Genomic DNA, 17,317 nt, shown 5'->3' with positions numbered 1-17,317 from the left:
TGCCCAAGGGTTGGGATCACCCAGGCAAGACACAGCCCCCTTCCAAATGGAAACCACGGTATTGGTGGGGCAGGTCCTGCCAGTTTTTTTAGGAACCCAATGCGGCCATGAGAAGCTCCTGTCCCAAGGGAATGTGATCCCAAATCCCTGGGAGGCAGCTCCAGTGGCAGCAGATAAACAATGATCCAGCCCTAGCCAGCAGCAGTTTTATCCCAGAAAAAGCAGGGTGCCAACATTGCATTGGCACCACCACCCCCAGATTTGGTGGGAAAAGGAGAGCGCTTCCAGGATCCGGGCTGTGGCGCTCCCTGGGCCTCCCACAGTTTGGGAACAGGCTGCTCCAGGCAGGTAAACAGAGCCCGAGGTAATAAAAGCAGCAGCACAGAGTCCAAGGTCACTGCCTGCTCCCCCAGCTCTCAGAAGAGATGTCCAAATATACCTTTGTCCCTGTGGTCTCCTCTGAAATACGGGATGGAAGAGGGACCCAGGGATGATTCCAGCACGAGCTGTCTGTGGGAGGGAAGGATCTGGGAAAAACCCGCATGGAATGGGACTTGGGGGGCACTTACCCAGAAGCTACAGGGGAGATCCAGGATGGGGAGAACATGGAAAGATCCAGGATAACCCCCAAATTCCATGAGAGATGTGAAGGAGGTGGGAGACCATGAGAACTATTAATAAGCAGCCAGAGGCTGGAAAATCCAGCTTTCCCAAAAAATTCCATTACAATCTGCCTCTCAAGGCACTCACAGTGCCACTGGCAACCGGGCAAGGAGCTAAAATTTCCTACAAATCCAAGAAAAGCCAGAAAAATGCATATGGAAAACAGGTGTCCCCAAGATCTCAGAGCCTCGGACACGGGTATCATCATTCCTCAGGACACAGATATTTCCTCTTGGACTACTTTATTTGGTAAAACTCCGAAATCAGCAACAGCTTAAACTTCCCAGAACTTCCCTCCCTGAGCAAGGCATGGATCCTATGGTGAGCCAAGGCTCCAGCCTTGGCTGCTCCTCGAGCTTTGATTCCTCTTCCAAAAAAACACAAGGAATCAAAATGAAAACAAAAAAAACCCAACAAAACAGGATCAAAAGCAAAACTAAAAGCCAAAAAAAGTAACAAAATACCTAAGGACACCAGGGAAAAGGGAATCGAGGCGAGGGCATCAAATCCCAGTGGATCACCCAAGGAAAGGGACAGTTCTGGGCCCAGCCAATTCCGTAGAATCCATGAATGCCAGCAGGAGATGACTGACACCTCCCCAAATTCCTAACAAGCTGCTTGCCCTGTGAGATTCCATCCCCCTCTGGCCGCTGCTGCCAGTGCTGGGCACAGCTGGGGAAGGATTCCCTTGCTCCATGTGGAGGGTAGGGGTAGGAAACAATCCCGAGTCCTGCTAATGGATCCGGGTCAGCTCCTCTACAATCTTTATCAGGTCATCCACGGTGGCTTCCCTCTTCATCCCGCTTCCATCGTCAATCTGCACAGGGCGGAAAAGGCATTGGAGACATCGGCAGGTGCCAAAAAACATTCCCAGATCATTCAGGGACGTGTGGATTTAGCACTTCCCAGAGAGGCTGTGGCTTCCCCATCTCTGGAAGTGTTCCAGGCCAGGTTGAACAAGGCTTGGAGCGACTTGGTCTAGTGGGAGGTGCCTTTAATTCCCTTCCAACCCAAACCATTCCATAACTCTACAATTCCATGATTTACTGAGCCTGGATTGCTGAGCAAAATCCTTGAAAGATCCAAGGCTACATTCCCAAGCTCACCTGCAGGTTTGCCACCACTTCCTGCATCTTGGGCCTGCTGATGTCCAGAAAACTCTCAATCAAGTCTCCATCGATGAATCCTGTGGCTGGTTCCGTCTTTCGTTCGGTGTGAAAGGATCTCCAGGTGCCACTGTCAAGGAGCCAAATCCACAGGGAATAATACCAGCCCTGGGCATGGTGCTGGGTTAATGATTGGACTCTGTGGTCTCAGAGAAATCTCCCATCCTCCCATCTTTAAGTCCATGATTGCTCAGGGTAATGGAAACCCACTCCCACCCTCTCCAGCTGGTAAACTCTACCCAGCACATGCTCCTGGCTGGAATGCTAAAGGATATAAAGAATGCTCAATCTTCCCCACGCTCTTGATGACTTTGTTGAGCCTGTTCTGCATGTCCAGGAGCAGGTTGTACCAGCTTTCCGACAGGGATGTCACCAGGCCTGCACAGGAATAACGGTCATGGGAATGTGGCAGGGGGTGGAGCTGGATGAGCTTTCCAACCCAAACCACTCCAGGATTCTGCAGGGGATCCTCAGCCCTGCTCCTTACCGATCATTCCATTGACAGTGCCAAAGAGCACGGATCCCTGGGTGGGCGTGGAAGTCTCTCCCAAGTTCTGCATGACCAGGGATCCGTGGCAGAAGACATTGACAAACTCTCCCAGGTGGGATAATCCCACTTCTTGCAGGTGCTGCCGCTCCTCATCCGTTGTGGCCGCGCTAGAATCCCAAAAACTTCTCAGTCCCGGATGGGGGCACTCTAAAACTTTCCCTTGCTCCCAAAAGCTGGGAATGCTTCTCCAGTTTTCCTGAAGGTCCATCCCAGCATCCCATCCCTCCCAGCATGTGCTGTCCCATCCCATTCCCAATCTATCCCAACCAGTTTACCTGTCCTTCTGGCACACGAATAGATTGAAAGCGTTCTCTGCTCCCAAGAAATTATCATCATCCAGGATTTCCACAGCACTCATCCAGTTTGGATTGAAATCCCGGGCAATCTGGAAGGGGCCAAGAAGGGACACGCTGTGTCCAGGTGGCCTGGCCTGGGATACTGCATCCTCATCCCACCCAACACCAATATTCAGGAGCAAGGCGGGATCCAGCACGTCCCTCTCTGCTCCAGGAAGTAGCTGAGCAGGAAAGGCACTCCTGGAGATGGTCCTAGTCCAAGTGGCACTTGGATAACATCCTGGGAAAGTGTGGAGCAGCCTATGCCAAAGCCACTCCAGCAATTTAAACCTCCATTCCAAGTGGACACCAGGCATCCCAGATGGCATCTCCCACCCACCAGGCACCAGCTGCTCTTCCCACAGCCAGTTCCCTAGAAACTGAGGGATCCATCCCTCCAGAAACCACAGGGATCCATGTCAAACCTTATCCAATCAAGCCAAACTCCTCCTTTTATCCCCTCCAACACCATTCCCTGTGCCCAGAGCGGTCGGAATTGATTCCTGGCACTGCTTCCATACCTCCTCAAAATTCCCTTCCATGGGTTTGTAGGCCAGGAGCAGCACGGAGCGCATGAGGTCTCCCACCAGGATGAAATCCCCCTTGGTTTTCAGGTACAGGGCCATGATGTTGTTGTAGTGGTTGCACTCCGTGCGCAATTCCTTCTCTGCTGTCCACTCGTACAGGCGGACCTGTGGGATGGGACACGGATTGGGATTCTCCACATGAGAGCTGGGATATGCTCCACAACAGACACCTGGCTGACATCCAGATCCACAAGTACACTCCTAAAAAAAAGTCAGAGCCTTGCCTACCGTGCTGTTGATGCTGGCTAACAGCTTCCCGTTGAATTCCACCATGGAATACACAGCTCCCTTGACCTCCTTCTCAGCCAGGCTCTGCAGCTTCCCTGGAATAAAGCCAGGAATTACTTGGATTGTTTATCCAAAGAGTGGGAAGTCAAAGGGGTTCAGCTGAGCTGGCCTGAATTTTGCTTCCTAAAAAAACTGCCTCTGAGAGGGACAAGTGACATGGAAAGCAAATCCCAAAATCCAGGGCTGGTGAGGGATTCTTGGGCTTCTCTAGGAGACAGGGGGAAAGGGAACACAGCACCTACAGACCCCGACAACAGATTCCTTGGGAAAAACTGCCTGCTCCTGTGACACAAGCTCTCTGGGGTTTGAGGAGCTCATCCCTGATCTCCCACCAAAAAAAAGCTGGATTTTTCCAGGTGAGAACACCTTGTTCTTACCATCGGAGTAGTGGAAGACGACGATCCGGCCCTGCTTGGGCTCCGCTTCCTCGGGATACACCATGGCAGTGCCCACAATGAAGTAGGTGTTGGGATCCTTTCCCAGCTTGCAGGAGACCAGGCTGAGGGCATACTCATTTTGCAGGAATTGGTGAGCATGGAGCACTGGGAAAAAAATAAGCGGGAAAGGTAGGAACAATTGGGATCCCAAAGTCCTTAAACTGAAAGCTTAAGACACACCCTAGAGATTCCCTCCCCTATTCCTCACCACCTTGTACCATCAAAAATTGGTATTCCCTAAACCTTATGGCTGATGTTCCTCCAGGAAAATGCTTTGGCTGAAGATCCCCTGGGCTTCTCCAGGATGGGAAAATCTGGATTTTGGGATGGGACAGGTACCTTCGAAGGTGTGCTGGTCTATGATTAACAGGTTGTGCACTTCCACCTCCTCTCCAAAGGATGTCTCGTGCGGAGCTGTGCTGCTGGAAAACAGCTTGCTGGTGCTCACACTGCTGGACAAGGCCTGGAAACAGGAAAATCTGTCACATCCCAGTACTACTTGGGATATCTGCACAGCCTCAGGTAGCCAGTGAGTGGGAAAAGGGATGGGAGAACAGCTGGAGGAAGGAATAAGTAAAGCCCTGCTCCTGCAGGACTGAATGGTGGTGTTAATCTGAGTTTACGTAGAGCTGTGGCTTCCAGAGCTGAATCCTTGGGAAAAGGATAACCTTGGAGACTACACAGAAGCCTGTATGGGATATGGAAGGAGCAGCACCCAAAAATAAAGGAGATCAGGTAGTACAGTGGCTGTATCACCCCCTCAGAGAGATCCCACCATCCCATTCCTCCCCAGCTAAGGAAAAGGACTGGACTCACAGCTTTGGAAATGAGGACCATCAAGGAAAACCTGGATCAGAAATTCTGATCCCCACAGCATAGGGGTGACCCAACCTGGGATCTCACCTGGGTGCTGGCACTGGGTCTGAGTGCCGTGGTGCCCCCACTGGCATCCTGCACCTCTATCCGGCTGGAGAGCACCCCGAAACACTGGGATACCTCTTGGTAGCAGATTTTCCTGTGGGATAAACAGAGCCACGTCAGTGGGAGAGCCAGGAAAGGCCATTCCAAGAGCTCTGGAAGCAACAAGAGCTGTCTGTTTACTCCTGGGATGGCAACATTACCCCAACCTTTATCCTGTGCAGCAGAGCACCCTGATCCCAGGAATCTTCATCCCAGGAATCCTCACCTGGGTGACTCATAGAGGGGAACAGTGCGGATGTGCAGCTTCTGGATCTCATCAATGGTGCCAATGGTCAGGGTGCTGTTGTTGGCCAAGGCCAAACTTGTGGGGAGAAAAATAATGGAAAATTGGGTGAAACAGCAAGTACCTCCCTCTCCTCCATATCCCTTAGGGTCAGGAACTCGTGGCGGGCTCACCTGTCGGGATACCCGTCGGAATTGAGGGGGCACATGTAGTTGACCTCCTTGAGGTTGACGTTGGAGAAGACCAGCTTGTGGTTGCTGCTGTAGATGACGGTGGGGCGGTCGGAGCAGGCAAACACGTTGGTGGTGGACAAGGAGCGGAATGTCCTCAGCACCGTGGGCTGTGTGCCCAGGGTCACCTTCTTCCTGTCACTCAGCAAGCCTGGATTCAAAGGGAAAAGGGACTGGGATATGCCACAGCACCTCAGGGAAAAATGGATTGCGGGTAAGCACACCCCTGATTTAAGAATCTATCTCCTTCCTCCAGTGTGCTGGAGAAATCCCCCAGCCCACAGCCAATCCCACCTGAGCATAAGGCTGGGAAAGCAAGGAAGATCTTTCCCAAAAAATTGGAAAGGAAGGGAAAAGGTTACCTGTCTCAAGGCTGAGGCCAAAGTAGAAGAGAGCTCCATCCCCGAGGGCACACAGGAGGTAGTGGCTGCTCTCAAAGGTTGTCATCAGGATGGAGCGAGGGATAATCTCTGTGGGAAGCAGAAAAAGGGATGGATGAGGTCACTCAGGACATGGACAGTGACCACTGCCACTCTTGGGAGGCTCCTACCTCCTCCCAGCATCTCCTTGTGCAGCAGCTCGAAGGATGGGAGCTTCAGGATGCGGGCAGAGATGTCAGTCCAGAGCCCGATGGCACAGAGCGGGGACATCCCGTTGGAGTCTCCTAGGGGGGTGATGTCCAGGCAAGCCACCTCGTGCTCCATCTCAGTGCAACTGGGAGGAAGAAAGGAGGACAGGTGTCCACCTGGATCCCAAATCCCAGCATCCCAAGAGCCCTCAGGATGTGGGCTCACCTGATCTGCCGGAGCTCCTGGGGGCGGATTTCCAGGTAGTACAAGGCTCTTCCCACAGCCACCACCACCTGGTTGCTGTTGCAGGAAGCAACGCTGATGTTCTTCCCATTGGGCTCTTTCCATTCGCTCACCAGGGATTTGGGCTCTTGGCTGACCAGTCGCACCGATGCAGACGTGATCTGGGAAGAGAGACAGGAAAAATCATGGAAAACAGTGTTTCCAAGGTGGATGGCACAAGAAAGAACCTCCTTCTTTCCATATCCCTTAGAAACACGAACCCAGGATCCTGTTTGCTGATCCCATCAGCTCAGGGAAGCACTCCAACTTCTACCCTGGATATGTCACGATCCATATGGCACCAGGAGACCATATCCATGTTTTCCTCATGCTGGATTTACCTGGATCAGCTGCTGATGCGCCACGTTGCCACAGAAGAACGTCTGCTGGTCATCCACAAATCCTGTGAGCTCTGTTTCTTCCACTTCCTCTCCGTTCAACATCAGAACCCTGAGCAGGGAAGGGAATTCCCATTAATTCCTGCTCCAACATGGGGCTGAGAGCCTGGATCAGCTCATCCCACCTTTACCTGGTCTGGCCAACAAATGACAGCACCAAGGTGTTGTCCGTCTCCCGGTGTGGATCTGACCTCAATGGCCACAATCCTGCAACAAGGAGGCCACAGTTCCTCACAATTCCACAACTCAACTTCATCTGTGCCCACCATGCCCCCCCCTCAGGCTGTGGAACACCTCCCACACCTTTAATTCCCGGCAGGTCAATGCTGGCATGCTCATGGATCCCGATGCCGTTCCGGATGATCCGCAGCGATCCCTCTTTGAAGGCCCCAGAGCAGGTGACCAGCTGGAGGAAAAGCAGATGGGCGTTACCAGCTGTGGCTGGGAAGCTCTCCCACTCTTCTCTGGGAGGTCCCATTTCTCATGGAAATGGGGAAGCCATTCTTGAATCATGGAATCCTGGAATGGTTTGGGTTGGAAGGGACTTGAAAGATCCACCAAGGCCAGGCTGGACAGGGCTTAGAGCAACCTGGTCTAGTGGAAGGTGTCCCTGCCCATGGAATAAGATGATCCCTTAGCTCCCTTCCAACCCAAACCATTCTGGGATTCTATGATTTTATAGACACACTCAGCCAAAAATTCCCAGCAGTGAGGAGGGAAAAGCAGGAACGTTACCTGGCCTTGGCCTTGCCTCTCCAGGTCCACCACGCACATGTCCACGATGGGCCCGAGGTTGGTGAAGGTCTCCATAGCCACCACGTAGGATCCCTGCTCGTTGCTGTCCACGTTGAGCTGGGAATAAATACTGGAATCAATTTTTGTCTTTCCAGAGGCATGACAGGGAAGGGGCAGGCAAGAAGAAGACAGTAAAATGCATCCACACTTCCAGGTTTTGATGGAAATTGAGTCCTGTGGGAACACGCAACCAGGAGCTGCCACATACCTTCACGAGCTGGGAATCTCCAAGCCTGGAGCCAACAAACACCACTCCGTTATCCAGGTAAGTCAGGCACTCGGCAATGGATGTCTGGGAAATGGGAAGAGGCAGGTGACCCACCAGTAGCATGGAAAGGTCCTGGCCCACACACACCTTCCACCACTAAATTGTTATCCAACAGAAAAAAACTGGGTATGGAAGGGGATTTAATCCCTTTGTAAACCCCACAGACTCCAAGCTCCTCCCAGTACAAGTACCAGGAGAAAAAAATGGGAAGGAGGTGAAAGTTTGAGTGCCCACAGGGAATTTTCCCAACAGTTCAGGGCTGTGGCAAATGCAAAGCATCAACACCTCCAGCTCCCAAAATTCCCACTCATTCCTGAATGGAGCTGTTCCAGACTTGGGAGAATCCCAGGTAAGTGCCAAGGATGGCCCAGGTGATTCCTACCTCTCCCAGCAGCTCCACACGCAGATCCTTCAAGGTGACAGTGCCATCCATCTGCTCCTCCTTCTCCAGGAGCAGCATGAAGAGCCGCCCTTCCATGTCTCCCAGCAAATACCGCGATCCGTTGGGATCCACGCGGTTGTGGCACACGATGGTGCTTTGCTGCAGGGAAAGCAGGGAATTCTCAGATTCTGCTGGAACAACCCCAAACTGATCCCCAAAAGGTCTGTGCAGGTGATATGTTCCCAGCTCCAGTATCCCACCCATTCCAGAGCTCCAGGAGCGGACTGAGATCTTCAGGCACCAATATTCCAATTTCTTCCCCCAAGATTTCTAGCCTGTGTTTATTTCCATCTTAAAAGACCTTTGGATAGCAATTCCAGCCCTCTTACAGCTTGGAGCAGCATGTCAGCCATGCCATTGGAGCTTCCTCCTCTGATTAAATATGGGAAGTGGCCTGTTATTCCCACAAAACCCACAAGTCCAATTGCTGTCCCAAAATCTTTCAGCCTCTTCTCCTCTGAACAAGTCTCCAAGGGGTTCATCCATGTTTTCCACTGCCTGAAATGAAACCTGGCTCTGCCCTGGAACTGTGCCCAGACCATGCACTAATTCCTAATTAATCCCATTCCCTGGGCCCCAAACAAAATTCCAAGAGCTCTACAGAAAGAGGAGGCACACAGTGATCATGGATGTCCCTCGTCCCCCAAGAACAGTGACCTGGAAGCCAAAGCTCAAGAAGTCCAAGTAAGTGGCACTGTTAGACCACACCTGGGACAACAGGAGTTTGAATTCCTGACTGGAAGGCCTGGGAAAGGAGGGATTTTTTAGGATGCAGTCCTGGATCCCCTCACCTTGATGATGGGAGGAGCGATAGCCAGATATTTATCCCCATTGTGGTAGGTGATGGATTCCTGCCCGATGATAATGGCGCCTCCAAAGGGCTCTGGCACTGCAGGACGCACAACAAACATGAGACAACCTGCCTGGAAAAAAGGAGCCATCCAGCCTGGAAAAACATGGGAAGATCTTTTACAAAAAAGGCCCAACCTGCGATGACCATGGAGGCTTCGGCCTCCACATTTTCCTGCTTCCAAGGGCCTTTATTGAATTCCTTCTCCCGCAGGGACACCTCGTATGTCTTCACGTGGCGGCCCTGGGGGTCCTGGAAGAGAAGCAAAAGTGGATGAGATTCCAGAAGTGGGGAGATTCCACCTCACCTCCTGCAAAAATATAATTCCCGGGAGCTTCTGAGGCTTCACACCTCCTCATCCTCCCCCACATCCACATGCCACCATTCTCCCAAATTTTTCCATATATAATTTCCACCTGACGAAATCCCTGTGCAGGAAAACACTGAGAAGTATTTTCCTATTGTTTTACGACTGATATTCTGGAATTTGTGTTCCTCTGACAACCTGGGAACAAGGGGCATAATGGAGTATCACCCCCTCCTCCAGCTCTTGCAAACATTCAGGAATTCAGGGGTTTTTATCATATTTCCCTGTAGTTTCAGAACTTCCCAAAAATTATCCCAGCTGCTGCAATCCTATTTGGACCAAGTCCTGGGATAACGGGTAATAAATGGAAAAAGAATCAAGGAAACAGCTTGGAAACATTCTCCTCTCCATAGGCAGGGATTGCAACAATCCAGAGGTTTATGATTCAGAACTGACATCCTGCTCCTGCTCCAAGGGTTCGAGTTGTTTTGACATGGATTGTGGAACCCTAAAGTTGGAAAAGCACTTTTCCAACTGTTCTCCCAAACTCCAGGTATGTGATGACAAAGTGGTTTCCTCCCTTCAGGAAGTTTGGGGGGATTCCAGCAGCGCCCAAACAAGGAATAATGGAGCATGGGATTTCAGCTGAGCTTGGGATAGACTGGAATTTAACAAAGGAAAGCTAATCCCTAGCTCAGTCAGAACAGTAAAAGGCTCTTTGGATCAAAACAGCATCCAGAGAAGACCTGGAATGCTCCTTCCATAAGAAGCCAGGTGATGGGAGAGGTTATGAATCCTCTTTACGCACCTGGAATCACCTCCCAAAAATACCAAGCAGGCCACTGCCTTGTTTTTTAAAGAAAGGCTCAAGTCTCGCTATGGGAAACAATTGGTTGTGGCTCTTGCTGGAGAGATCCCTAAACTCCTCCTGGGAGTATAACAAGGAAAATTCCCATCCAAGGCAGCGCTGCCCAGGAATCCTGTGGGAAAGTATTGCTTCCTCCCTCCCATAGTTGGAAAAAGGCAGTATGGAAGAACAAGGACCTGGAGAAACTGGAATCATCCCTCATTCTGCCTCCCAAAAAGCCTTTGGAAAACCTTGGGAGCCCTTGGCTCCACCTGGGCTATCCATGGATAAGCAGGCACCTGGTAGACGAAGCAGATGGTGGGAGCTTGGCAGCCGTAAAGGAATTTCACGTCGATGACCTGGAGCTCTTCCAGGCGGATGTTGAAGGCCTTTAATTCCTTGTTGTCCCGATCCAGGGGGATGACCTTGAAGAGGCCATCATAGAGCCGCAGCCCGATCATCCGGCACTCGGGATCGATGATGCCGATGATCCCGGTCTCCGAGGGGCGCCCGATGCGATCCTGAGGGAGAATTCCAGAGAGAGAGGAAAGAAAAAAGTGATTAGTGCCAGGACAATATTCCTGAAAAACAGGACCAGGAGTAAGTTGCCAGCCCTTAGGTGAGGAATGGCTCCTTGCACACTTCCCAACAGGCTTGAGAATTCCAGCTGGGAAGCCACCAAGCCTAAGGAGGAGATGCCTTTCCAACTGCCCCATCTAGCAGAGCTCCCACACAGCTTCCCCACAAATTCCCACAGGACTCATTTCTCAGGGAAAATTCAGCCTTACAAGGAGTTTAGGCTTTAATTTTTCTTAAATTTAATTTGTTATTCCACAGGGTCTCCCAAGAATATATTGAATTCACAGGGACACAAATTGGAGCATCCTGGTCTAGTGGAAAGTGTCCATGGCAAGGGGTGGAATGAGATGATCTATAAGTTCTGTCTATCCCACACCATTCCAGGATTCCATGTGCTGGTTTAGATGAGATATTGGGAAGAAATCCTTCTCTGTGAGGGTAATGAGGCCCTGGGATGGATTTCCCAGAGAAATTGTGGCTGCCCCATCCCTGGAAGTGTTCCAGGCCAGGATGGATGGGTCTTGGAGCAACCAAGGATAGCACAAGGTGTCCCTGCCCATAGAAGGGAACTGGATGAGCTTTAAGGTCTCTTTTCCAACCCAAACCAGAATTTCCAACCCATTCCCAGAATTCCATGAATCCTTCCAGAGACCAAGACTAACTCTGGAAACATCCTGTGACCCATCCCAGATCCAGCAGCCGGCAAGGAACCACCAACAGAACAACAGAAGTCCAACACCCTGCTGCACCAGGAAGGCAAAACCATCCCTAGGGAAGGGAATTCCCATCCCAGGTGCTGCACTCCCCCTCACCTGCACGTTTCCATGGGCACGGGTGATGATGTCGATGCTATCCCCGTTCTGCTTGTATTCCAGGATGCAGGCGTTGTACTTGGCCGTCAGGATGAACAGCAAATCCTTGCTCTCCCCCTGCCCGAAAAAAGCCCGGTCAATGCAAATTCCAGGGGTGGACGTTCCCATCCCACCCCACCCAGGCGGGCACAGCTGCATCCCTGCTCCGCCAGCACCCACCTTGGGGCGGAAGAGCTCCATGACAGCGGTTTTCCCGTACATTCCCACTTCCTTGACGGGCCGGAGCCCCTCGGCTGTCACGACGTAAATCTCCAGCCGGGTGTTTTTGGCAATCAGCAGGTTCAGGTCCTCCGCAGAGGTGAAGTGTCCTGGGAAAAAAAGGGAAGGAATCCCAGAGGAGGGATCAGCTGGCACCTCGGGGTGCCAGGCTGCACTTCCACAGCCTCCCTGGAGCATCCCAAAATCCCATCAGCTTCCTTCCACAGTGCTAAACGCTCTCAGCAAGTGCTGTCCCTCAGCCTGCCCTCCTTGCTTTTCTACAGAAATACTCTTCCCACTGTCTTTCTTCAAGAATCCTCATTCCTGGAGTCTCTTCCCACCATGCCCAGCACTCCCAGGGCTCTTGGGGCTCCCGTAGCTTTCCCAAATCCCACTTCCTCTCACACCTGTTATGCGTTTCAGGAGCCTCACTTCGATCCTTCCTTTACCCTAAATTCCCTCAGTATCCCCAAACCCTCCGGCACCCCAAAACCCCCGGTACCCCCAAACCCCCTCGTACTCCAAAACACACTCCTCAACCCCAAAACCCTCCCGGCACTCCCAATCCCTTCTGTGCCCCAAAACCCCCCGGGGACCCCCATCGCCCCCAACACCTCCATCCCCCCGTGCCCCCCGGTACCCCCCAACCGCCCTCCCACGCGGCCCTCAACACGGCGCTCCCGTCGCCGCCCGCCCCGCGGTACCGGTGACGCAGCCATTGACGGCCGTCGGCTTCTGCGCCGTCACCACGTAGTTGTAGGACATGCTGGGGGGAACCGGGAGGTCCCGGGGGGCGCGGGGGGAACCGGGGGGGAACGGAGAGCGCGGCCTCTCCGCCGCCGCCGCCGCTTCCGGGAAGTGGGCGCACAGGGCCGCTCTAGCCCGCCGGCGGGCCGCGGGGAGCAGACGAGAGGAGCCGCTCCAGCCGCCTTGGAGGACCGCGGGGAGCAGACGAGAGGAGGCGCTCCAGCCGCCCTGGAGGACCGCGGGGAGCAGCCGAGAGGAGGCGCTGCAGCGCGCTGGGAGGACCGTGAGGAGCAGCCGAGAAGGGCGGCTGGAGGACCCCGCCGAGGGCAGGTGTGGAGGGGGGATGCGCGGAGGGGTCTCCCCCGAAACCCGCGGGACCCGCGCTGATCCCACCCTGATCCCACGCCGTGTCCCCAAGGGCGGGCCCCGCATGGGAGGGCGCAGCTCTGTGCCCCCCGAAACCTGGGGTAGGGGTCCCCGCTGTGAGGGGGGAGTGTGGATCCAGCCCGGGCCTGCACTGAGAGGAGATCCCTGAACGTGGGAGTCCCCCCATCACAAAAAAAAAAAGGGGTCTCTGTTTGGGGATGGTCCCGTCCTGATTTCCCACCTCAAAAGGTGGCCCGTCTTTGAGGGGAGAGCTGTCACTGTCCTCTCTCATCCCAAAAAAGGGTCCCTGTTTAGCGGTTATCCCATCCTGGCGCCTCATCGCAAAAGGAGCTCCCTGCCTGGGGAGGTGTCCCCGTCTGGGGACAACTCCAATGCCAGCCCCATTCTCACCAGACACTCCCCATAGCATCACCATCACACCAGACACCATCCCATCCCGCCCCCTTCCCAGCCCCCACACTCCGGACTGCTGTCCATTTCAGACTGAACCTTGCCCTTTTTACAGACAGATTCCATCTTCGGATCCGAGTGCTGCACTCCGCTCCCATGGAGGTGAGCCCGGAGCAGGTTGGCATTCCTGTGGGGTTGGCATTCCTCCTTTTCCCATGCCACTGCTCCCCATTTTCCCCACAGGTCCCCAAAAAACTGGTGACAACGGTTTCTGGCTGTGCCGATGACGCTCTGGCCGGGCTGGTGGCCTGCAATTCCGGGCTCCGGCTGCTCCAGGGACACCGGGTGGTCCTTCGGCATGACCTGCAGGCCATCCGTGGCCGTGTGGCCCTGCTGTCCGGGGGGGGCTCCGGCCACGAGCCCGCCCACGCAGGTGAGACCCCCGTGTCCCACCTGTACCCCCCACCCACGAACACGGTGACGAGCCCCCTTCCCTCTGCACAGGCTACGTGGGGAAGGGAATGCTGACCGGAGTGGTGGCCGGAGCCATGTTCGCATCCCCGTCCGTGGGCAGTATCCTGGCGGCCATCCGGGCCGTGGCACAGGCCGGAGCAGGTTGGGAACACACCGAGGTGGAATTTTGGGGTTCTTCCCTCCAGTGCTGCATCATTCCTGTTGACTGGACATCAATCCTGCAGCTGGGATCCTCCTGATCGTGATGAACTACACCGGGGACCGGCTGAATTTCGGGATGGCCCTGGAGCGGGCGCAGGCTGAGGGGGCCGACGTGCGCATGGTGGTGGTGGGCGACGACTGCGCCTTCGCCACGCCGGGGAAAGCCGGGCGCCGCGGGATCTGTGGCACCATCCTCCTCCACAAGGTTCTGCTGGGACCCTTCATGGGGATTTGGGGAATTCCGGGGGGTCGCTCACTCGCTCTGCCTGGGACAGGTGGCGGGAGCTCTGGCCGAGGCAGGAGCGAGCTTGGATGAGATCGAGAAGAAGGTGATGGCGGCTGCCAAAGTCATGGGTGCGTTGTGTCATCCCATGGGAGTGCTGTCCTGTGTCCCCCAGCCTCTGAATCCCAAAAATCCCCCCAGTTTTAACAGAACATTCCCACCTGGACAGGTACCCTGGGTCTCAGCCTATCTCCCTGCAGTATCCCAGGATCCAAGCTCTCGTTCCAGCTGGCTGAGGACGAGATGGAGCTGGGGCTGGGTGAGAAGCGGCCCCTTGGTGTCCCTCTGGGGTCCCTGGAGGGTCCGAATGTCCCTGCCCCCCCCCGGCAGGTGTCACCAGGGCTGGGATGTGACACGGCCCCATCTCCATAGGGATCCACGGCGAGGCTGGAGTGCGCAGGATGAAAGTGAGAAGGAAATTCTGCCGCTTCCTCCCCATTCCCAGATCCCCCTATTCCCAGACCTCCCCACTCTGCTCTTCCCCTCCTCCGTGTCCCCTCCAGATGCTGCCAGCAGATAAGGCTGTGGAGACGATGCTGAAGCACATGACGGATCCATCCAATGCTTCCCACCTGTCCCTGACCCCTGGTGAGCTCTACAGGATCCTCTGTGTTCCTCCAAATGCCCTGGATCCCAGTCTCATCTTGCCCCCCATCCTGCAGGATCCTCTGTGCTGCTCGTGGTGAACAACCTGGGTGGATTGTCCTGCCTGGAGCTGGGAATTGTGGCTGGAGCTGCTGTGCGCTGCCTGGGTGAGTGCAGAGGGGAGCCTGGGATCCCAGTCCCTGGCTCCAGCCGCTCTGGAATGACCCGGTCTCCATCCCAAATCCCGCAGAGAACAGGGGGATCCGCATCACCCGGGCCATGGTGGGAACCTTCATGACATCAATGGAAATGGCTGGAGTCTCCCTCACCATCATGCTGGTGGATGAGGAGCTAGTCAAGTTGATCGGTGAGTTCCTGGTGGGAATGTGGCCTGGGATTGGGGCACAGAGGTTTCCACATACTGAGTGATGGGACACAAGGTCAGGGGATGTCTGGGCGTGGAATTCCTGGCTGCTGGGTGCGCCAGTGAGGATCCAATGGGACCCTGAGCCACCGCACACCTCTGGCTTCTCCAGATGCCAAGACCATGGCTGTGGCGTGGCCCAACATTCTCGCGGGACCGGCAACCACCCGGAGGGAGGAGGTGCCAGCACCGATAGAGGCACCCAGGAAGCCGCAGGATGATACTGGAATTGGTACAGGGCTCCCGTCCCTTGTCACACCCCTCCGTGCCTCAGTTTCCCTCGAGGATGTGCAGGGATGCATCTCCTCTCCACAGGGCCCAGCACGGCGCGGGTGGAGCGGGTCCTGCAGCGGGTGTGCAGCACCTTGCTGGGTATGCGGGATAAGCTCAACGAGCTGGATCGGGGAGCAGGTGACGGGGACTGCGGCCACACCCACGCCCAGGCGGCCCAAGGTGGGTGTGGGGGCTGTTATCCAGGGAATTGTGGGGAATGCCACCCCAATGGCACCTCCCAGGAGCGGGGAGTTCCCCAGGTCTTCCTTCTTGGGAGTAAGGAAACCTGGGGTGTCCCTTCCTATAATTGTATCCTGGAATATCTCTGCATCCAGTGGGAGCTTCCCTATGGAATTGAGGGCTGTCCCTACTGGTTCCCACGAGGGACGGGGAACTGCAGGGCCAACCCCATCCCGTTGTCCCTTCCATTCCCACAGCCATCCAGGAATGGATGCGCTCCCGGCCGCCTCCGGCTGCCCCTGCCCAGCTGCTCTCTGCCCTGGCTGATGTGGTGCTGGAGCAGATGGGAGGCTCCTCTGGAGTGGTGAGTGGGAATGGGAATGGAAATGGGAATGGGGGAACACACCTGGCCGTGTTTCCAGCATGGTATTGATGGTATTCCCAAAGCTCTACGGGCTCTTCCTGACGGCGGCTGCCAGGAGCCTGCGTGGCAACAACGGTTCCCCGGCGTGGGCTGATGCCATGGACGCCGGGATTGAGGCCATGCAGAGGTCAGTGCCGGGGGCTGTGGAATCCCTGTGCCCCCTGGGAATCCCAATCCCCCCTGAATTTCCCTGCGTCCCGCACAGGTACGGAGGAGCCGCGCCAGGAGACCGGACAATGGTGAGTGCTGGGAGAGCCCAGGAGCCAGGAAGACTTCCAGGAGGATGTGAAGGAGTTCCCACCTGGCCTCAGCCCTGGCTCCCAGACTAATTCCCATTTTTTGCAGCTGGATTCGCTGTTTGCAGCGGCACAGGCTCTGCGCTCTCTGCGCAATCCTGGTGCCGACCCGCTCCAAGTGCTGGCGGCAGCTGTCCAGGTATGGAGAGCTGGGAGCTGGAATGGTGGGAAAATTGGATGGAAACCCCTGCTGTTACCCTGGAAAACACCCTGTTTTCCCTGGCAGAGTGCAGAGGCGGCGGCCGAGGCCACCAGGCACATGGAGGCTGGGGCGGGCAGAGCCAGCTACGTCCATTCATCCCGGCTGGAGCAGCCTGATCCCGGGGCTGTGGCAGTGGCAGCAGTGCTGGGAGCAGTGCTGCAGGGGCTGCGGGAGCCCCTGGGCACCCGCCAGTAATAACAGGGATGTGTATCCCCAAAAATCTGTGTTCCCTTGTAGTGATAGAGACGTGCATCCCAATAAACCCTTGTGTCCCCCCCATGTGACAGGGAGGTGTATCCCAATAACCACCTCTGTTCCTTCAGGGATGTCTTTCCCAATAAACGTTAGGACGTGGCCCCCAGTAACCCTCTGTGTCCCCCATGCTAGCTTGGAGGGGTGGGATGGTGGAATCTGGGGGTGTGGGTGTGCCCCCCATTGCTCCAGGCTGGGAAGGAAGATGGGAACAGGGATCCTGTGACTGGGGGAGGAAGGAAACCCAATGTGTGGAGGGGAAACCACAGAGCTCACATGGCTCTGGGCACGGGGTCTGGGGGTGATTCTCGGAAAAGGGGCGCAAAGGAGAA

General features: G+C 55.0%; 2 protein-coding genes across 2 annotated transcripts; one reads left to right on the top strand and one right to left on the bottom strand.

Moving 5' to 3' along the window:
• Positions 1-888: 888 nt before the first annotated feature.
• DDB1 (damage specific DNA binding protein 1) lies at positions 889-12,695 on the bottom strand. Its single transcript, XM_021555951.3, has 27 exons — positions 12,572-12,695; positions 11,829-11,977; positions 11,610-11,726; positions 10,518-10,739; positions 9,202-9,316; positions 9,006-9,103; positions 8,155-8,313; positions 7,713-7,796; positions 7,445-7,561; positions 7,013-7,115; positions 6,841-6,916; positions 6,653-6,761; positions 6,255-6,433; positions 6,011-6,174; positions 5,823-5,930; positions 5,404-5,611; positions 5,213-5,308; positions 4,930-5,041; positions 4,366-4,489; positions 3,967-4,131; positions 3,530-3,624; positions 3,236-3,406; positions 2,655-2,764; positions 2,317-2,486; positions 2,105-2,207; positions 1,770-1,893; positions 889-1,480 (listed from the first exon to the last, which is right to left on the bottom strand). Exons 1-27 carry the CDS (start codon positions 12,630-12,632, stop codon positions 1,397-1,399), a joined length of 3,423 nt encoding a protein of 1,140 aa, XP_021411626.1. The 5' UTR covers positions 12,633-12,695; the 3' UTR covers positions 889-1,396.
• Positions 12,696-12,882: 187 nt separating this feature from the next.
• TKFC (triokinase and FMN cyclase) lies at positions 12,883-17,098 on the top strand. The gene is made up of 18 exons (XM_021555952.3): positions 12,883-12,944; positions 13,507-13,553; positions 13,635-13,824; positions 13,896-14,006; positions 14,090-14,271; positions 14,342-14,420; positions 14,519-14,608; positions 14,722-14,756; positions 14,853-14,937; positions 15,012-15,101; positions 15,185-15,301; positions 15,471-15,590; positions 15,674-15,811; positions 16,069-16,175; positions 16,259-16,362; positions 16,441-16,474; positions 16,581-16,670; positions 16,758-17,098. The coding sequence occupies exons 2-18, from the start codon at positions 13,548-13,550 to the stop codon at positions 16,926-16,928; spliced, it is 1,749 nt and encodes a 582-aa protein (XP_021411627.2). The 5' UTR covers positions 12,883-12,944; positions 13,507-13,547; the 3' UTR covers positions 16,929-17,098.
• The last annotated feature ends 219 nt before the right edge of the window (positions 17,099-17,317 follow it).

This window comes from Lonchura striata, chromosome 6, assembly GCF_046129695.1.
Source record: "Lonchura striata isolate bLonStr1 chromosome 6, bLonStr1.mat, whole genome shotgun sequence".
Classification (NCBI taxonomy): domain Eukaryota; kingdom Metazoa; phylum Chordata; class Aves; order Passeriformes; family Estrildidae; genus Lonchura; species Lonchura striata.
This window is presented reverse-complemented; position numbering and strand designations above follow the sequence as displayed.